The sequence below is a fragment of the Neopelma chrysocephalum genome, unplaced genomic scaffold (genome assembly GCF_003984885.1).
Source record: "Neopelma chrysocephalum unplaced genomic scaffold, ASM398488v2 Primary Assembly neopelma1_44, whole genome shotgun sequence".
NCBI lineage: Eukaryota > Metazoa > Chordata > Aves > Passeriformes > Pipridae > Neopelma > Neopelma chrysocephalum.
The window spans coordinates 27,159,683-27,180,223 of record NW_020897703.1 but is presented as its reverse complement, the minus strand read 5'-3'; the positions used below and the strand labels follow the sequence as shown (position 1 = coordinate 27,180,223).

Here is a 20,541-nt window from a genome sequence, read left to right as displayed (position 1 = left end):
GAGCAGAAGCACTTGGGTTTGGCAGTAGGTCCTTAGGATTGTGTCAGCCTTGGGATGGCTACAAAGCAATCCTCATTAGCTCCAGCACATGTGAGCTGACTTTAAGATTTTGTCACTTGGGCTGTAATTTCAGATTCATGGATGAGTTAAGAGAAAGCTGCATGTCATGGGAGACAAATTCCTAGAATGAAACTTCTCGCTGATCAGAACATGCATCTTTCACATGTACCTGCACAGGCTTCTTCCCTTTTCTTTCTCTCAAAAACAAAGGGGGGAAATTAATGGTTCAGTCACAGAAAAAAAAAAGAGAGAGCACAAGTATTAGACTAAAAGAGCAGTTAGACCTGTAAAATAATTATGCTTTTTTTTTTTCCCAGTTCTAATATGATTGAGTTTTTTTTCCAAAGACTTTCTTTATACCACTGGGTCAACAACCATTTAACTATATCATAGAAGCTGAGAAGGAAACGCTGCACAGGTTTTAAAGAAAAAATATCTTTGAATTCTATTGTCAGTTTTAAAGTTACAACATAAAGTACCTGATTTGCGTGGCGTGCCTAGAAGGTAAATATTGGTCTGCATATATTCTGCCATTGAAGTGCCCCAATTGTGTAAACCAAAGGGTTATTAAAGTGCTTTTTAGTTAAATAATGGTTCCAGACTATTTGGTCACTGGATGAAATCATCAAGAGATGCTGACTGTGTCTGTCCATGAACAAGTACAGCAGTAGACCACTGCTGCTTGAAAGGAAGGTGATGGGACTGAATGCAAAAGGATCAAAAAACTTTGCTTGTTGGAGGGAACGACATAGCTGGAGAGAGTACGTAGGAATACTATGGACTATTCTGCTTCTTCTGTTTTGTGTAAATATCTGCTACATATCCCTCATGCTGTCCAAAGTGACTGCCTATTTCCATGTTGAACACTTGAGAAAAATAAAAGCAAAGTTGTGCTGCTGTAGTCTCAGTGTGTAGGAGTTTCTTCAGGGAATAATAGAAAAGAGATTTTGAGAGCAAATGGTAGTGTCTCCTGGTACACTTTAAGACGACAGAAGACTGTTTTCTGCTTCAGGGAGAGGTGACTTTTTTGGAAGACTTGCAAAAAATCAAATGTTATGCTGGAATCTACAATAATAAAGATCAATTGTGGCTCTTATATCTATAGAGAATTATTAATGATGTAAAAAACATAAACTGAAATCTTTGAAGGCAGTCAAGAATAAACAACCTAGGGAAATGTTAACTTTTTGTTTAAAATATGTTAAAAATGCTCAGCGAATTACAACACCTCCAAGGCTGTTTCAAAATCCAGAGAGCTTGCTTGGAAACTTGCATAAGCTGGGACCTACATTTCATTTCAAGCCATGCGAGTGAAAACTAGTTCTGTCAGCTCAGATGCTCTAAGATATCCCATAGAGACTGTAAAGCTTGATATAAATAAAAACCTTTTTCCCAGAATGATCTAGGTCCTTAAAACTGGGCTTTATTGCAGGTTGGAAATGCTTACCAAAGAAAGGTTTGGAGGCACACTGTAGGACAGCTACTTTCCCTGTTTTGACCCTAATCAGTGCTGTTCCCCCTTCACTTTCATTATTAATTAATATATTTTTGGAAGAAAATATTTTGATACTCTGCTGGTCTGCTGAAGCTATTTTGTCATGAATATATGTAAGATCACTTTGGGATGTTTGCATTTGGGGGGAGGAGAAAGTTGGAGCTCATCACAGATCTGGCTATTGCAAGGTGCTCAGTTCTAAGGTGCCACTAATCTGTTACATAAATACTTGGGTTAGCAAATTCTTCTCATAAAATATAATAGGTCTGAATTTAGATCTTCAGTGAAATAGGGGGAATTATGTCCTGTGTTACCTTGGGATACTTCAGAGTGCATTGCTTATTATTTCTAATACCGTTTTGAGCATCAGAGAGTTCTTTCCCTATTTAGTTCTGCCTGTATGGATGGGTGCTTTTTAGATTTCATGTAAATTCCCCTAAACACTGTACATCGTGCTGCTTCTTTTTATGGAGATTATAGTAATTTCAGATAGTGGTTGCTCAGAAGCCTGATTGTTTCATTTGTATTTTTTTTGAGGCAAAAATGTGTTTACTGATATGCCAAATACAACAGCAGTGTCTCTTTTGCCTACAGTTATTTATACGTTGTTTTGTCCACAATATAAGAAACTCTTATGTCTGTGTACACTCACAGCTGTCATTTCAGTTCTCTCAAACTTTGAGCAACAGCTTTCCTGCCTTTTTTAGTAGAGAGATCAATGCTTCCATATGGGATAACAAGTTTTTAAAAGAAAGTGTAAGTTATATGCAAAAGGCTTCAAAGAGGCTCTAGCTTCCAGTAAATATGGAATTGGTATTAAAACTAAAATAAAATTCTTGCTTTTTTGTTGTTTGTTTTTGGTTTTCTTTTAGTATTTTTTATTACATGAAATATGACTTAAATATACAACAGGAAACAGGAACTGTGTTGAAATAAGAGATGTCTTTTGACCTACTTATAGCTTCTGTTCAAATCTGAAGCATCTGTGTTGTAATTATGGTTGTGGTTTTAGTAAATTGTACCAACAGTATTAGTAATATTTTGGTACCTTTTATCTTGCTTTTAATCCATAATAATACTCAGAACCTTTATAAATATCTTAGTGTTCTCAACAAAGATATGGAAAAATGGAAGGCCAGACCATTCAGTGATGTAAGATATCAGTGGCAGAGTCTGAATGAACGCCCAGTCCAATAACCACTTGTTGGGGCTCAACAAGTGAATCTCTGTGGAATAAGGAGTGCATTAAATAAACCCCATTGCACCCATCAAGTAGAAATTGCTACGCTGCTCTGTACTTGGGAGTAGAAAGCAAATATCCCTGCTAGTTTTCTTCAAAATTAAATAAGAACTAGGCTAAAGAAAGTGCATGAAGATACAAAAGAATGAGGTTACTCTTGTTAAAGCAAGGAACTGGAGTGTGGAAAAACTTGGGAGTTTCAGAGTAGGAGCCTGTTTGTCCTCTGGGGCAACTTAATTATGAATCTAGTTATTTTAATGTAATATTTGGAGTCGATTGCTTGAGAAGTATTTAAGACAAACAAAAGAAAATACCTTGGGAATAATCTTATAAATATATCTTTATATTGGGAATTAGTGACCAGTGCATAAGCAGAAATAGCTGTTTATGAGATGCCATAATTTAGTTTATATGTCAGTATAAATATAACACAGGTATCCTTCTTGTTCTGCTTGTATTCTATTTCATGTTTTCAAAGTTTCATCACATACCTGCACATACTGAAATATTGATAGGTAGGTTTTTGGAGATCAGTTCCTTTAAATCACCCCTGCCTTTAAATCAACTTTTTTTTTTTTTTTTTTACTTTACATCATGACAGTATGTTCCCCATTGCAGGAATTATGTGAAGACCTATCTGATTGACCACTGTTGATCTGTATTTCAAAAGTGAGAAATGCTCAACTGGAAGGATTAGCACTTGAAAGCTTTTATATGAAAAATCACCTGAGAATGATCTAAGGGTTGTACAGACGTTGCAACCCTTGTATAGGTGTTTTGCCACAACACTTAAGGCTGTGTTTTCATTTAGGGGCTGACAGCAGTTATACCTTCATGTTAACTTACAATTTCTGAAGATGTGGTAGACTCAAATGCTTTACTCAGGATTCCTTTACTGAGATATTGATATTGGCATTTAAACCATGCCTGCTGATAGATGTACTTACTGTTGAGGAAACTGGCATGTACCTCTAATCACAGATCCAGAGGACACTCAGTGTTTGCTTTGCTGTCACATGATGGAAAAAAAAAAGGACTGCTTTAAAGAAAAGTTTCTTTAGAGAACATTTAGGCCAGCCAAACTGGCAGGAAATGCTCTTTTTGAAAGGTTGTGAGAAGAGAAACCATTTGGGTTATATACAAGAGAAAAACTGTTAAGAACAGGGTTAGGATCAACCCCTCGATACCATCTCTCTTATTACTCTTAAATGAATAGAAAACAAACTAAACTTTTTTTTTTTTGTGATGTGGAGAAGCATTACCAGAAGATTCAGGTGTCTGGTCAATGCTGTATAGACTCCCTGTAACTACTGTACATTAGCAAGCAGCTTTTCATATCTGACTACTTTAAGACAAGTTTTTTTTTCCTTTGTCATGCAAACACAATATGAACTATACTAATTCCCAGTTATCAATGTACCTGTTAGCTTGCATACAGTTTACTAGTGGTGTTTTTCCACGGCATTTAACATGAAGCCTTTATCCTAGTTTCTAGCATGAAAACAATTTTTCCACAGAAAAGTCAGTAGGGAGCTTCAGTTAATGATATACTGAACAACATAATTATTAGTTTTATTTGCTAAGTTAGAAGGTAAATTTTATGAGATGTGTAGACTACTTTTAGCCTGCAGAAATAATATCCTATAAACTCATGAGAAGTAACAAGGCTATTAATTTCTACTTTTGCAGTCTTCTAGTTTAGTAAGCACAAATAGGTTTGTCATTAGGAATTAGTACACATCAGTCGTTGAACTGTTTTTAGTTGGATGTACAGTTAAAAAGTAGCCTTTTAGTTTTTAACATTTGGTTTTGTTTTTATCTTCTATAATCTGTCATTATATACATAAATATATATATAATTTCAGAATGAAATAGAAATCTGTGACACATAGTGTGAGGACATTGGAAATATAACTCCTTCAAGGAGTAATTCAATAAAATTTACAACAGAAATGAAAAAGAGATAGTAGGCTATTTTGTAATACAAACTGGTAAAAGGCAGTCTTTAAAAAAAACCCACAAGTACATCCTAGAATCAAAGAATAGTTTGGATTGAAAGGGGCCTTAAAGATCATCTTGTTTGAACCCCCTGCCATGGGCAAGGACACCTTCCACTAGACCAGGTTGCTCAAACCCCCATCAAACCTGGCCTTGAACACCTCAGGATGGGGCATCCACAGCTTCTCTGGGCAGACTGTCCCAGTGCCTCAACACCCTCACCGTGAAGAATTTCATCTTAATATCTAATCTAAGCCTGCCCTCTTTCAGTTTAAAGCCATTCCCCCTTGTCCTGTCACTCCAGGCCCTTGTTCAAAGTTCCTCTCCAGCTCTCTTGGAATGCCTTTAGGTACTGGAAGGTGCTCTGAGGTGTCCCCAGAGCCTTCTCTTCTCCAGACTGAACAACTCCAACTTTCAGCCTGTTTTCATAGGGTAGGTGCTGCAGCCCTCTGAGCATCTTTGTGGCCTCCTCTGGGCCTGCTCCAACAGGTCTGTATCCATATCACTTGGAAAAGGAAGTTACCATCAACCAGGAACCTCCTGGATTGGTTATGCCCTGCTGTACTGCCCCCCCAAATAGATACTGGTGTGGTTGAAGTCCCCCATGAAGACCAGGGCTTGTGCATGTGAGGACACCCCTGTTTGTGTGTTGAGGGTCTCATCCACTCTATCTTCCTTGCCAGGTGGCCTGTAGCAGACCCCCTTTATAATGTCACATATCCCTGCCCTCTCTTTTATTCTGACCCATAAACTCTGGGTTGGCTACTCATCCATCCCCAGGAGGAGCTCTGTGCGTTCCAGCTGGTCACTGACACAGAGGGTGATCCCCCTTCTGTTCTCCCCTGCCTGTGAGTACAAACATTGTGAAGTACATACTAAATGTATGTGCTCGAGAAAATTTAACCCAGTATAGTGTTTTGAGGGTTCATATGATGTGTAATTCATCATGCTATCGACAAACTGAGCCTCTGAGATATTGATAGAGTGGAAAGTTAGTGTCAAGGATTTCAAACAGGGCTCTATTTTAAAGACAGCATTAGGAGAAAAGTTACTTTTCAAACATCCAGTAAAGTTTCACAAAGATGCCAGTTTAGAAATGCTAATAGTAATTTAAAAACTTATTTAAAAATCCAATTTATATCATGTTTTCTTGGCAGGCATGTGAATCAGAGTACAGAGAGCAGAGCTGGTGTTCCTTTCTTCTCTGATAGACTTTCTGTACACAGCTGATGTATTGTTTTAGTGATTTTTATTAAAGCAATTAAAAAAAGCTCTGTGTTGGGTAAGACAATTTTTTGGCAACCTAACAGCTTGTGTCAGCTTGATTGCTAGTTGACAAACTGACAAGGTACAAGGGGTCACAATAAGTAGGAACAGACTCAGGAAAGGTTAGAAGGGAAATCCGTTTAGAATCATAAACAGCATCAGGATCAGAGTGTGTTGAATCAAAATAGGTGATAGAAAACAGCTTGTTGAGGGTAGGCAGTCAGCAAGGTTGTGGAGAAAGGGGAAAATGGGCATATGAAGAGCCCAATATTTGATGCTGTTAAGTTAGAAGTAGTTTTTGAGGACATGGAATGTATTTGTGGAGCTGAGCAAAACATATATAACAACATGTGCTTACTTTGAAGATAAAAACTCAGTGTGTGGCAGGAGCAAGAGCTAACAAGTCCCATGATGTGTAAACAGAGGGATTAGGTATAAATCGAGAGAGATAATGTTACTCTGCTGTAAAGCTCTAGTAAGACCGCAGGTGGAATATTGTGTCCCGTGCTGGACTTGTAGAATATAAAAAAAACCCCCACAAACGAACAGGGTATTTTGATCCTTGGAAAGTAGGAAGAGGGCAAAAAGCTTATTTAAGGATTACAATATTTGTCTTATGAGGGAGGATTTGAACAACTCTGCATGCTTAGCCTTATAAGACACCAAGTGCAAGAAGAGTTGATTATGGTGTTTACAGAGTCCCTGCTGCGATCTGGGACCATGAAAATGCAGCAGTGCCATGGCACGAGCAGCTGTGGTGGCTTGTGTCTATTGTAAATTTATGATGTGCATTAAAAAGCAGTTTCTCTTCAATACAGCAAGGATGCACCTTATTAATACCAGCTAAAGTGGCTTCAGCAGGCAGTACTGATGTTTAAAGGCAAAAATATCTTATTGCTGTTGATTCCAGTAAGCTTTCAGCTGAGCTTCTAATTGAGAAATTTGGCTGAATAAAGACCAATAATGAAACTATGATTGACTTTGTTCTCTGTGAAGGATCGTGTTTTCATCCAAAATGTTTTTCGAGATACGACCTTTACAAAGGACATTTCTTTGTTAAAAAAGTGCTGGTAGCATATTGGGTTGGCACAAAGATAACAAGATTGCTGCTTGACTGCTGTGATTCTAGATACTCTTTTTCTATGGGTCTCCCATCAGAGAACTTAATATCAGGAAGGACAAAATCTGACTAACAAAAAGTTCCTCACATAGAGAAGGTGGATGGAAGGAAGGATGCAATGGAAAAGCTCACAGAGTGGAGAAATAACTGCAGTAATTTATGGTAACCTGCCCAATAATGATAAAATATTAAAAAAACAGCCTGGGCATCGAACTGGTGGGTTGTGTAGGAAGTTCATAGGTGCATATTTTTGCTAGGGCACAGGCAACAAATGGAACAGCTTTTGGCAGCTGCTGTCCTAAATAGCCTGAAGAAGTCAGGTGAAGTGCATAGCTGCTGTTCATTATGTGATTATTCATGGAAACTTTGTCGTTTTGTGTTTTGGCGCTAACACTTTTTGCTTTAATAGTATTTCTGATTTCACATGTTATTGTGACAGTTCACTATTGAATCTTTGCTACTTATTTATTTGGCCTACAGCACAAGGAAAGCGGAATTTAGCAGAGCTTTTTTTTTTTTCTTAAGCATAGGGATGGTTTTAGATGCAGGCAATTTATTTTTTTGTTTTGAAAGTCAATGTTGGCTAATGTTCAGAAGCACGATATTCCTGGGTTCTGTCATGTTTGGGAAAAACACAAGGCTGTTAGCCAAATGTTATACTGTTCTTGTCACTGGCAAGCCCAGGCTATAAAATGTGCATGTAGAATTTTTTTTTTCATTTTAATTTGTAGAATAGGCAAAATTGGTTCCAAATTTACTTACAGGAGTTTTTTACTTAGTTTCTGTCAGTATAAGGTGATTGATATGTCCAACATCCTTTAATTCTCAGGAAATTTTTGTATTGGTTTGTAATCAGACTTCCTTGCACTGGGGGACTGTGGTAAGAAAGAGCTTTGCCACTACCATGCCCATATAATAAGTAGCCAAGCACTACATTCTGTGGTTGCCCTGTCCAAAAGGTACCAATGCTTTGTTTCCTCAAGCTTTACTGAAAAAAATGATACTTTTTCTTGTTGTGGGGGGAAAAAATAAAAAGCACAGTATTGTTATCGATTTTGACAGGACCTCTTGTTCTATAATTGCAGTGTTTTGTAAACAACACAATGTATAATTTTTAATAACTATCTAAAATGGTGTTGTTATGTTTACTTTAGATGAACTCGCAAATTCATCAGAAACCAGGTTATCCTTGGAAGATCTCTTCAGAAAAGACTTCATAGTTCATAATCCAGAAGCCAAATGGATTAATGGTAAGTGTATAAGCTCTCATGTAATTTGAAAGTAGGTAATAATTTCAAATATTGACATGTTATCCAGACACTGAGAAAGAATCTGTTAAAATTTCAAACTCTCTTAAAGTTGGCCAGTGTCCCAGTTTTCCTTTTAGTTCTGAATCATGTCTGTTTCATTAATTTTTGAAGTGCCTTTCTAATTTTAAAGCTCTGTCTATTAGAAACTCACTGAAATGGTCTGTTTATGCTCCTGACTCAGTTGGAAGCAGTGATGAAGAATTTTTTAAGAAATGGATCTTATGTATTCACAAGAAGATCAAATCTATTAATATCTGAACTTTGGGATCTGAGAACCGGTTCTCTACACGTCTAGAATAGATTCTTGAATATTTCAATATACTTGTACAGCTCATAGTAGTTTTCTGATGTCTATGAATTGTATGTAGTGTTCTAATTTATTAAATTATTTATAAATGGTATGCTGATTCCCCCCAAATTAAGGAGTTTTAATGTAAAAAAGTAAACAAATCCAAACTTTTTTTTCAACTCATTGACCTCCATTGCTCTTGATCATGTGGGTTGTTCAAATTCTTTCTGTTTAAAAGAAATATACAAGTAACACAATAACAAACATCTGATTTGTGTCATTATAGTTGGGTTTTCGTATTACTTACTCCAGGTGTTATAATCAAAGGAATGACAATAGGCTTTGTGCAAAATAGAATATTGTTAAGGAGTGCTCTGTGGAAGGCAGGAGTGTGGAAATCTGGTGACTTTGTATGTAAATTCAGAATAACCTTACATGGGAAATAATTCTTCAATTATATTAATTGACTTTGGCATTCAACTATAACTAGAACTGATCTTTATGGTCAGTCCTTTTTTTCCAGGGCCTGCTCTGATATTATTTGTTATCCAGTAGTTAAGAGATAGGAGAGAGGATGTTCAGTTTAGTTTCCTGCCACTCTCTTCCATCAGTTACTCCAGTGAAAATACAGTTGGAAGAAGATCCTTATGCCAGTTCTATCCATTGCTCTTGTTACCCAAAACCTCCAGGAGATTACTCTCCTAAGAACACTAGAAGTTGTTCATAACATGTGCATAAAACTCTATGCATGTAGTACTAATTTCAAATTCCAGGACAATAAAACTAAAAGGTTATGGATGGAGTTATATTAAATATTGTTGATGCTATAAAACATGTAGTTTATTGTATTTCTTTAACTCGGTTCTACAGCCTGTGGTAAGATAAAACCTTCTTTCATGAGTTTTCTGGATGTGGTGAAAAGAAATGTAGAATTTGATGCTTAACCCTTCCTTGGATGCAGGTTTTTTTCTTGGCTTCAAAATCCATCTTAAGAAACTCATACAGTGGAATATGATTTTATTAGTATCATGCAAAAAATGGAGGTCATAAGCAATCTAGTCTAAAAGCTATGAGATTGTACAGCTATGAACTTCTCCATCACTTCAAAATAATATTAGCAATACTATTTAATAAAGAAAGGCCCTGTGTTTTATTAACAGTACAGCTGTACTAATATCCAGTCTTTCTGCAGTGATGGTTTACTGAGTCACTATGACAACTTCTAAGCTTGCAGTTAGGTATTTCCTGTGTTTATTTGCCAAAGAAACAATGAAGTACAATAGTGCAAAAAAGGGAAAGAATTAATATTTGACTTATTAGAGTATATGTGTGTATAAGAATTAAAGAAAAAGTGGGGATTATTAAAGATTTATTAAATATTTAGTATTTCTGATAAACCCAGAAAAAATTATGATTTTTTTGGTGGTTTTTTGTTTGTTTGTTTTTTGTTTTGTTTGTTTGTTTGTTTGTTTTGAAAGGACTCAGTATGGTTAATGAAATCAATATCTTGGATAATAAACAAAACAAGGAATAGTCTTGCAAAGCAGCATTTCTGCTTCCTGCTTCTAGTTTTATTTTTAAGACTTAGGATAAGATTCTATTTTCTTTCCTGGCATGGTGGCCTTGCAGTGATGGCATTATATGCATGGAGAATGAAATATATAACTTAATATTCAGATTCATTACTGTGGAGCTGAAGGGGAGCATTTGGCACTTTCTTTGGATATTGGCTGGGTAAGTGAACTCTGCACAGGATGATTTTAGCAGAAAATAAATAGCTACTTACTCTTACTACTTTTTACTCCTCTTGAAATAGGATAATTTGCATCTATCTGAAATTTTTATCATCTTCACCTCCTGGGAAGGGATAGGAATAGAGACTGAAAAAGTGCTGCTACTGTAAGCAGCTTCTTCAGGGTCTAGAGTGTGTTTCATCAAAAAATGAAAAGCAAGGTTTAAGGATTTCAAGTGCTGAATGTTCTTTGGTAAGGCCTGGTATTTAGCTGCTGCTCTTTAATGAAACTTTATATACTGATCTTTGAATTTCTCTGGCTTTATTTTCCAAGCATGTTATTTCTTCTTTCCACTTCCTGCTCCTCTACTACAAATCCATCCCCATGTAGTTATTTCTAAACTATTCTTTAGTAAGAAAAGCTCTTACATGCAGAAGTTTTTACAGTTCATTTCATTTTTATACTTGAAACTGACTCCACAATTCTATGTGCTTCCCACCAAAGTTAATAATTATGCAAATGTTTAAAGCTAGAGAAGAAATGTTGGTCTTTATCTAAAATAATCAGCTGTTGCCAAAGAAAATAAAAGAAACATTGTGAGCTAGTTTTAAAAGGGACAAAATGTATTCACATTCTATATAATATGAAGGTGTACATGTGCACATATCATTCGGATTTCTTCCTCGCTTCCTTTTTTTCTCCTTTTCTTCTCCTTTTTTTGGGTTTATTTCAAGACTTTTTTTTTTTCAAACCTGACATGGATTTTTCTCTTTGTAAGAATTAAAAAGGGCAAGAGATAATATGGGTGATGGCTACTATTTTTCTTGAAGATAACTTAGTAGTTTACTAAACTTTTTCAATTATAAATTTGATCACTTCAACTGTATTTAAAAGGACATGATGGTGTGTACACGTAACCATCAATCAGTCCAACCCATGTTAGCTGGAAAAGTGTTTGATTTCAGAAGGCTTTCCAGTTGCTTGGCATAGTTTTGAAGATGTTAAGTGAGAGTACATCTTCCTTTAGCATTATTGATCTTCGGGTTTTCTAATAAGAAGTGAGAATTTAAAATGCTGCCAGTGAATAATGAAAGTACTTAAACCTGACAGCTCATTGCTGCAGATAAGAGCTTCACATTAGATGGCAAAGAGGCTTGGTTTACTTAAGTCTAAGCACAAAACTGCAGCGTAGTTTAAAATATCCAGAAGAATTAAATTCAAGCTGCAGCTAAACTTCCCCTTTGCTTTCCCTCGCCAAAAAACTTGTTGAGAGACTTAGTGTACCTCATATTGCTTCTGTATTGGAGTCTAATTTATAGCCACAGGGACCAGTCTTTGCTTCAGGTTGGGTTTTAGCATCTCATTTCATGGCCACAGTGTGCTTGGGGAACATTTCTCCCGGATGCTAGTACAGAACACCTAATGGCAGGATGCAGGACTAGAGGGGATACTGAGCAAGTTTTCAGCTGACACAAAACTGGGAGGAGCTGTTGACTCCCTTAAAGCCAGGGAGGCTCTGAAGAGAGACCTCGACAAATTAGAGCACTGGGCAATCACCAACCACGTGAAGTTCAATAATGGGACGTGCCAGTTTCTGCACCTGTGGTGGGGCAATCCTGGATGTACAGACATACTGAGGAGTGAGATGCTGGAAAGCAGTGCCAGGAAAGGAACCTGGGGGTCCTGGTTGAGGGCAAGTTGAGTATGAGTCAGCAGTGCCCTGGCAACCAGGAGGGCCAACTGTGTCCTGGGGGGCATCAGGCATGGCATGGCCAGCTGGTCAAGGGAGGGGATTGTCCCACTCTGCTCTGCACTGGGGAGGCCTCACCTGGAATATTTTGTACAGTTTTGGACACCACAGTATAAGAAAGATAAGGAGCTATTAGAGAGCGACCAAAGGAGGGCAATGAGGGTGGTGAAGGGCCTTGAGGGGAAGCTGTATGAGGAGCATCTCAAGTCACTTCATCTCTTCAGCCTAGAGAAGAGAGACTGAGGGGATACCTCATTGCAGTTACAATTTCCTCATGAGGGGAAGAGGAGTGGCAGGCACTGATCTCGTCTCTGTGGTGACCAGTGACAGAACCCGAGGGAATGGCCTAAAGTTGTGTCAGGGGAGGTTTAGGTTGGATATTAGAAAGAGGTTCTTCTCCCAGAGGGTGGGTGGTGCTGGAACTGGCTCCCCCTGGCAGCACCAAGGCTGACAGAGATCAAGAAATGTTTGGACAATACTCTTGGGCACATGGTGTGACTCTTGGGGACAGTCCTTGGGGACAGTGCAAGACCAGGAGTTGGACTCGATGATCCTTGTGGGTCCCTTCCAACTTGGCAGGTTCTGTGATTCTGTATCAGGGCCTAGTTCTAAATTAGCTGTATCAGTAATGCCAACAGTACCATCGCTCTGTTAGTTGTTCATAAACCAATGTATGAATTATTGCTTGTCTGCCAGTATCATCAGTCTCCAGCTGGATCTTCAAACCATACTGAAGCATTTTTTCAGGATATTTTCTTCTTTTCTATTAAGTTACTTAGAAATATATATGCTGCCCTATGACAAATGCTCAAAAGGTTTGCATTCTAATCTCTAGACCTTTGGTGGTGTACTTGCATCTCTTGTTGTCAGGGACTATAGCTGTTAATGACAACAAAATTCAGCATATTTGTCTTTATTCCTTCTGTGAATATGGGAGTTGATTGCATTTTTTTCTGTTTAGATAATATCTACCAATCTCTCCTGTATATTGTGGAGTGCATTGGCTCCTTGCTTGCATTTTATCAGATGGGTATATGCTCAGCACAATGATATTTTTCATGTATCTGAACAAGAAGTGTTGGGGAAGGACCTGAAGTCTGAATGATGGCCTGCAGCAGGCTGTGCCCTGGAATCCTGTCTCATGCTGAAGCTCAACAAATCACCTGAGCACATGCATATGTGCTTTATGGAGCCATGAGGGTTGTAGGTATCTGCTTAGGGTAAAACTTCTGTAAGGTGCTTTGCTAAAATTGTAAGATAATAAAATAATTATTTCTCTCTTTCTGTCTTTCTTGCCTCTGGAGCAGCTCTCTGTTCCTTTTTTCAGTAACCCTTTCAACACTGTGCCCTGGGAAGAGCATAGGGTAACATGCGTGGCTGGGCAGCACCACAACTCTGCTGTGGGAAGTACAGTCCTGCTGGTGCAAGAGCATGGATTTTGGAGGGGGCTGGAAAGTGGGCAGGTGCCAGCATAGAGGGAAGGACTTGCAGCATCACTTCAGGGAAGAGAGTGATCTTTGAGAGGGTTAGAGATGATAGCAGAGCTTCCCTCCTCTTGTAGGACCACCCAGTGTATTCAAAACAGACTCATCTAACAAGCAGCAGCAGCAGCCCTCTCTGTCTTTGGGAGGAGAAGAGAAAATGAGGAAGTCATGGGGAGTCAGAAGTAGTAGGGCAGGGAAGACTTTGTGGGAAGGGAAGGGACCCAGACTGGATGAGGTGGCAACTTGTGTTTCATGAAGGTTTTCCAGACTCCTGCAGAAACCGCATTTTCTCCACCTATCATCCTTGTCCCTTCTCTCTTGCAGGTGCAGGGAGGCAGCTGGTGCTCACATCCCCTGCTGCAGAAGATACAGAAAATTGCAAAATAGTTTGGGGCAGGTTTGTCCCTTGGTGTCATCCTGGCAAACACAGTCCCTTTCTTTAACTAATCAGGCTGAATATGAACACAGCATTTTAATGAGAGATTTCTGGAGGAAACGTGTTTGTACCTCTTTCATTTGTTGCAAAACCCTGGTTTTGGAATGAGGTTTATCAGTTTGTCCAGCATAAAATCCTAGGTTGTGCCAGAAATCTCAGCAGGTATACCTTGTTTAGACTTAATTTTGAAAGCAAATAATTTTTCGTGCACGTATATTTTCAAGGCAAAGACTCTTCAACACTTTTTTTTCTTCCCCCTTCTACAGTTTAATGTATTTCTTTGGATATGATAATGAACCACTCCATCTCAAGACAGAAATATTTTCACAATGCCTTGAGAACAGTATCAAGGCAATAGATGTCTGGGTTTATTTTAACTTAAAGCCTTGTATTTACTTTATTTACTTTTAAATTTTTTTTTCAATATTGTTTCCAGATTTCATGTGTTAGCCTCAGCAGAAGCTTTTATTTGCTGAGTAATATTTACTTGTTCTGATGTGAGCATCTTTATTTTCATGCATTGGTTTATCAGTGAGGAAAAAAGAGAATAAGTGATGGTTTGTTCCCTTTTTGAACATGGGAGTGGTATAGGGAGGAAATCAGTCTCCTCCCTTCACATTTATTTTGCAAACATTTACTGTGTTTAATAGAGTCTCTCTTTTTAAAAAATAATAAAAAAAGAGAAATTGTAATATTAAACCACTTTTGCTTTACATTGACCACTCACTTCACTGTAATATTTTGTAGACTGTGTATTACAGTTAGCATGGAAAGATATTACCTGGCTGAAGTAGTATTATTGTTTCTCATAACATGTTTGGTTTCCTTAAAGAGCAATTGAGAGAGTTGCTTCCCATAGTTTTATTTGTGGTTGTTCCCAGCACCTTTCTTGTGCTCTACACTGCTTTTATTACCTGGGGAGTGAAATGTGTATACAGTGGCCTTTGCTTGAGCTGGTGCTTTCCTTGAGTCTCTGTTCCCTCTTGTCAGTCCTGAAAAATTAAATAAAAAATGTTTTTGGGAAACCTGGCATGAAGATGGTTGAAATTGCCTTAAAATTGTGGATGATAAAAATGGAAGTGGTTTGGGAAGCACAGCACACAGATTCCACAGTACCACATGTGCCAACTTTGTGCAGGAAACTACAGTTTAAAACGTTTGGCACTTAAAGGAAGCTTTTTCTGTACATGAGACAAATATGGACTTTATTTTGCAGAGCTGAGAGTGTTGTGATGTTTGTCAGAGAATATGGGTCAAGTGCAAGAAATCAGTCCATCACTGAGCAATAAAACAAGACAGGTCCTGCTCCAGAAATTTGTTTCTGAGTTTGAATCAATAAACAGATAAATACCTCTATTAAGATTACATATCTATATATATTGGTATGACTGGTAATTCGTGATGGATATTAAGAGTGCAGTCGTATATTTTTTTTTCCCTGTCCCTTAAATGAGATGAGAGTCTGATGTGGCCAGACTGGAATTCAGAGATTGTGTACAAGTGCATTTTTGGTGTAACTGGGACTGTATTTGGCACTCAGATATTTGCTGTGATATGATGCATCAGTGCTCTGTCAGGGACTTGGGCAGAGATGAAGAGAGGTATGTACAGTGGTGCTCTTGCCAGCTCTCCATAGAGCTTTCATTATTTATCTGAATCAGTCTATGCAGAGCCTGAAGTTGGAAGTCAGGCCGGGGAGTTGTTTTATTGCCTGTGGTTCCATGTGAAGAGTATATTCTTGAAAAGTAGCAGAGAGTGGCTGGACTTTGATTCCCCGTGCATGGAAAAGCAGCATGTACAAGAGCAAGTAAAAAAATCCTAGATAGCACTCCAATCTTTGGAGGCTTTCAGCTAAAACTCTTCTTTCCTAAAACTCCAGGAAGTGGTGTGAAGTATACACCCCGTTTTTGCCAAGTCTGAAGACAGTATTTTGGTAAAGTCCCAAAAAATTTGAAAAGATTCATAGAGCATCTCCAGGCTGGCTGATTATTCTCTCAGACTGCAAAAAAGGGGAATAAAAGTTTTGATTGATACCGTTCCACTGATTTGTTAAAATAACTTCTTAAGCAAAAGAATTTAAACAATATTGTTGTGAAATGGATTGAATGATTCAATTCTCTCATTAAGGAATTGAATGGAGGAGTTTGGAGCTGTATTTGTACTGACACTGAATACTTCCCTATGAGCTAGCTGTAGAAGGGAAATTGGTCATTCAGGCAAAGGTTGTGGAGGTACCACTCTTATTTCAGGTACATGTGCCTTGTGGTATCCCTTCATGGGGGACAATGAAGCAATGGCCAATCTTGCTTTGGGAAGAATTTTGATCTTCTTGTTTGTTTGAGTTTTGGGGGGTGGTTTGTTTTGGCTGTGGAAATTTTTAATTTATTTTAAATTCAGATGCAGTAGTTCCTTGGTTTGGTTTTCTCTGTATTGCTCTTGATAGAAAATAAATTTATTGTTAAATATGGCACGTGAGGAATACATGTAAAGAACAAAAAAAATAAAGAGAGTTATATAAAGCTACAAAAGTGTTAATACAAACAAGAAATAGAAAGTGAAGCAAATTATTTTATGCAGTACTGTACATAGGCTTGCAAGTAAGAAAGAATGAAATAATTTGGGTTGCAGCTGAGTGTGAATGTAACATGCACCCTAAAAAACCAGGATGGGGAAAATCCTGTACTTTTTTCTATATGGAAGTGGAGATTTAATGTCATTTCTCTAGGGATTTGTCAGAAAAAAATGTGGCCTTTTTATCAATAATCATTATCACAGTGTAAATATTAATTTTTTTCCAAAAAGCAGAAATGCTTTTGTGCTTCAACTTCAGAGAGTTGCCCTTGTGAGTGGATCTCACGTGTTTAGACGTGGTGGCTCTGCAGCTGTAGGATGCTCACTGGGGTGGCAGCAGAGCTCTTCCCTGTAGGCAGAACGCCAGAGGATTACTGTTCCCTTCATCCTCTGATTCTCCCCCAAGGATGAGCATTTGTATAGCTTATTGCTCAGGAGGTTGTCTTGTCCTGATCACTAAAATTCTTTGTTCCACCGGTTGTGCCACAATAGAGTTTTCCCCTCTGTAATTTTTCCCCCTAGACTGTGCAGTCTAGGTTTTAAATGACGTTACTTAGTGGTGGTTTTAACTGATCTTCCTTGCTCAACCACACTGTTAGGATCTGTTGCATGCATTATCCTTCTTTCTGCTCTCATATTATTGATGTCTCTAAGCTGCCACATTTGTTGCTTGCTTAGAAGTAGATCTTGGGTAATTTCTGCTCAGATCAACTATGTTAATCCCTGTTGCTGCGTCGATACTGGTGCCAGTGTTAATGATTGTTAACAAGCATTAAATAGGGCTGTGTATTCAGGGCCATTAACTTGTGTCACTGTTGTATTTTGTAAATGACTTCTTAGCACACCTCTTTGGAAATCTCCCTTCCTTCACCAATATTCCTTGTACACAAATACAACATCATGTATTAGTCGTGACCTCTGCAGTGTCTTGTAGCTGTTGTCTTTGCTTGTGCATTACCATTATTGATTGCAAAAGCTTGTTTCCTGGTCATTTGTTTTGCTGATATTTTGTTTTGGTTTGGTTTTTTTTTGGTTTTGTTTTGTTTTTTTTTTCACTAGGAATGTAATACTTCTTCCACAGACTACCCGAAATTTATTTTCCTGAAGAGTCTTTACTGCTTGTAACAACTTACTTCTAGCTGTATTCATTGAGACAAAGCTGATTCCGTGCTAGTTGAAATCTTTGAGTATGGGGCAAAATCCAAAAGTTGGTATGTAAGTCAGGAAAAAATGAAATCAAGTATTCCAACTACTGGGAGATCAAACTAACTTTTGCCACCATTAGCCAAAAACACAGCTGATCATTGCAATCCTTCTTCAAATTTATGTGCCTATTAATTTTTGACTTATTCCACAACCCAAAGCATTAATAATTTAACAAAGACATCAATACACTTAGAAAACATTTACACAGGCTGCGTGCTGTTCTATAAGGTGTGTTTTGAAAGAGGTTAGCAGAATGGTTTATGTTTTCTAAGCAGTATTTTTAGATAGTAACCTAATGTTGAAGGGTTAAGTACAGTAATTCTGTATGTGAACCCCTGGGAAAGTGGACCAGACACTTAATAAATCTTAGTTCTTTCTATTTGTTGAAGCAAAAGTCTCCTGAGTGTAGTGCACGGAGTAAGTTTAACTATTCCTGTTACCATAGTGACGTTCATGGAAGAGGGAGACCTTTTCTCAGTAATACAGTTTTGACTAATACAACAGTCCTTAATATGATGAACAATTCTAAACTGAATGTGCTATATCATTACTCTTAGGATGCAACCCTCTAGGATAAATGTTTTTGCTACATGAACACACCTGAACATTTGATAAAGTGTTTTGGAATGGTAACAGACGATGGGTGCTACACAACAGATTAGTGAGTTCCCTCCAGACTGTCACTCTTTCCTGTTGTACACAAAGACTTCAGAGATGTATGTGGTTGTGCATCAGCAGGTTTACATGAAGAGTATTATTTTCAGTCTGTGCCTCCTTGTTCTGTTTTCCCCACATATCATCACTGCTCCTCACCAGTAAGTGTACCCGTTGCCCAGCCGGAGCTCTAGTCCTTTCCCTGTGGGATGGATTTGTAGTGACCTGTTAACTTTTTCTTTGGAAGCTGCTGTTTATACCTGCAGCTGGTTTGATGGTTGTCGTACAAGCTCATTTAGATTGCTGTAATTGGTTCATCAGCAATTGGATTTTCTTCAAAGGAGTGCTTTGCAGGGGGGAATAAACCTGGAGTTGTAGTTGTGTGCGGCAGCAGCACAGTTGGCTGATTCTGCCTTCTTTCCATTTGCCTAAACCAAATCCTTTCATTATCTTCAGTTTTCTTATTTGTCTAAATGAGCAGTTCTTTAACAAACACTCAGTTGATTTTTGTGGCAGATTAGAAAGCTGTACAGTGCTTAAAGTAGTTATCTTTAAAAGCTGAAGTTTTACATTTCTAATCCTTGTATTTTTTTATCCATTGGTTTTTTTCTTGAATTAAGAGGCAGTAAAACCAGTTCTTTCTATACCATTCTGTAAAGCTCCAATGTTTACATAATGGATCCATAAAAATTGCATTTTTAAACTTATATGTATCTATGGACATATATATGTTTATTTCGCTTTTAGTCCTTTTTTAGTTTGCTCTGTTTAGTTGATTCTGTTGTGCATTCTCTGATTTTTCTTTTCCTGTTCAAGTGGCAGATTTCAGAGACACTGACTCATATTTGCCACTCATTCATCCATTTCCCTGGTCTGTTTTGCTTTCTGTGCCATATGTTGTTTTTCTTAAATGTATGAACAGACCCTCTGCCCCTGTCGGCAGTTCAGACAGCTGGAAACAGGTACCAGGCCAAAGTTATTCTTCGTAAGAAAATGTGGTTGGTACTTGAACAGTTTTGTTTGTTACGTCTTTCAGTGTGATGCAAAAAGTACTTTTGGTTTTAGTATGTTTGGGAAAGTGGATATATCTGTCTGTATATACTGAAGTCATGTATTTTGGATTTTTTCGTCTACTCAGTGCATCAGTTCTGTTAAATTTTCTCAATAAGGGTTAGTGTTGAGCAGGAGGAGATGGCACCAGTGTTACGTGGTTTTGATCTAAACTGCATCCTGTTGCAGTTTGGATCTATTCATTTTAGGTGCATCAGGACTGTAGGGGAAAGACACTGGAGGAAGAAATCTACAGAATGAAAGCATTAAATTTAAAAATGTGGCCATGAAAACCCAGGACTTTTGACTTCTCATTTTTAGTTATAGCAAAATAAACATCAAGGAGGTAAGCTAATCTATTTTATTGCGAGACAGGCACTGCATGAGAATGAGCTTTACTAGTTTCAAAAGTTACAGTTATCTTAGAGCTGCCATCTCTAGGATAAGAAAGCAGCTTTGTTTCTGCTTAGGCCTATTGTTATGTCCTAAGTCTTTTCTGCCAAACTGGGTCTGTTAGTTCTGTAATGATGATTCAGATAATTATGTATTTGTTATCAGGATCTCACCTGAGACAGCTCATCTGTAAAGGTCACTAAGCAGCTGTCAGGTGATGATAACTTTCCAGGTACTGCAGATATGAATTAGAGTAGCAATTATGGTTGGCTGAAGATATTTTCGTCAGAAAAGTTTTCTGACGATTTCTCTTAGTCTATTTTTAGTCTTTACTTGCAAGTTTTGCATGAAGAAGCATTTTCTGTAAAAGCTTTGTGAAAAAAGTTCAAATAGTTCACTTTAGCTTTCTCACATTTTGGATAATGTGATTTTTAATTTTTTTTTTAAATGTTTAAATCTTATCTTTAGTATAATAATGATTTCATT

General features: G+C 37.7%; 1 protein-coding gene across 1 annotated transcript in view; it reads left to right on the top strand.

The window, feature by feature from the left end:
- Positions 1-20,541, top strand: part of DPP10 (dipeptidyl peptidase like 10) — a 262,870-nt gene that overhangs the window by 52,110 nt on the left and 190,219 nt on the right. The window contains exon 3 of the mRNA XM_027679085.1: positions 8,334-8,429. Within this exon, the coding sequence (XP_027534886.1) occupies positions 8,334-8,429 (96 nt within the window). The remainder of the gene's footprint in view (positions 1-8,333; positions 8,430-20,541) is intronic.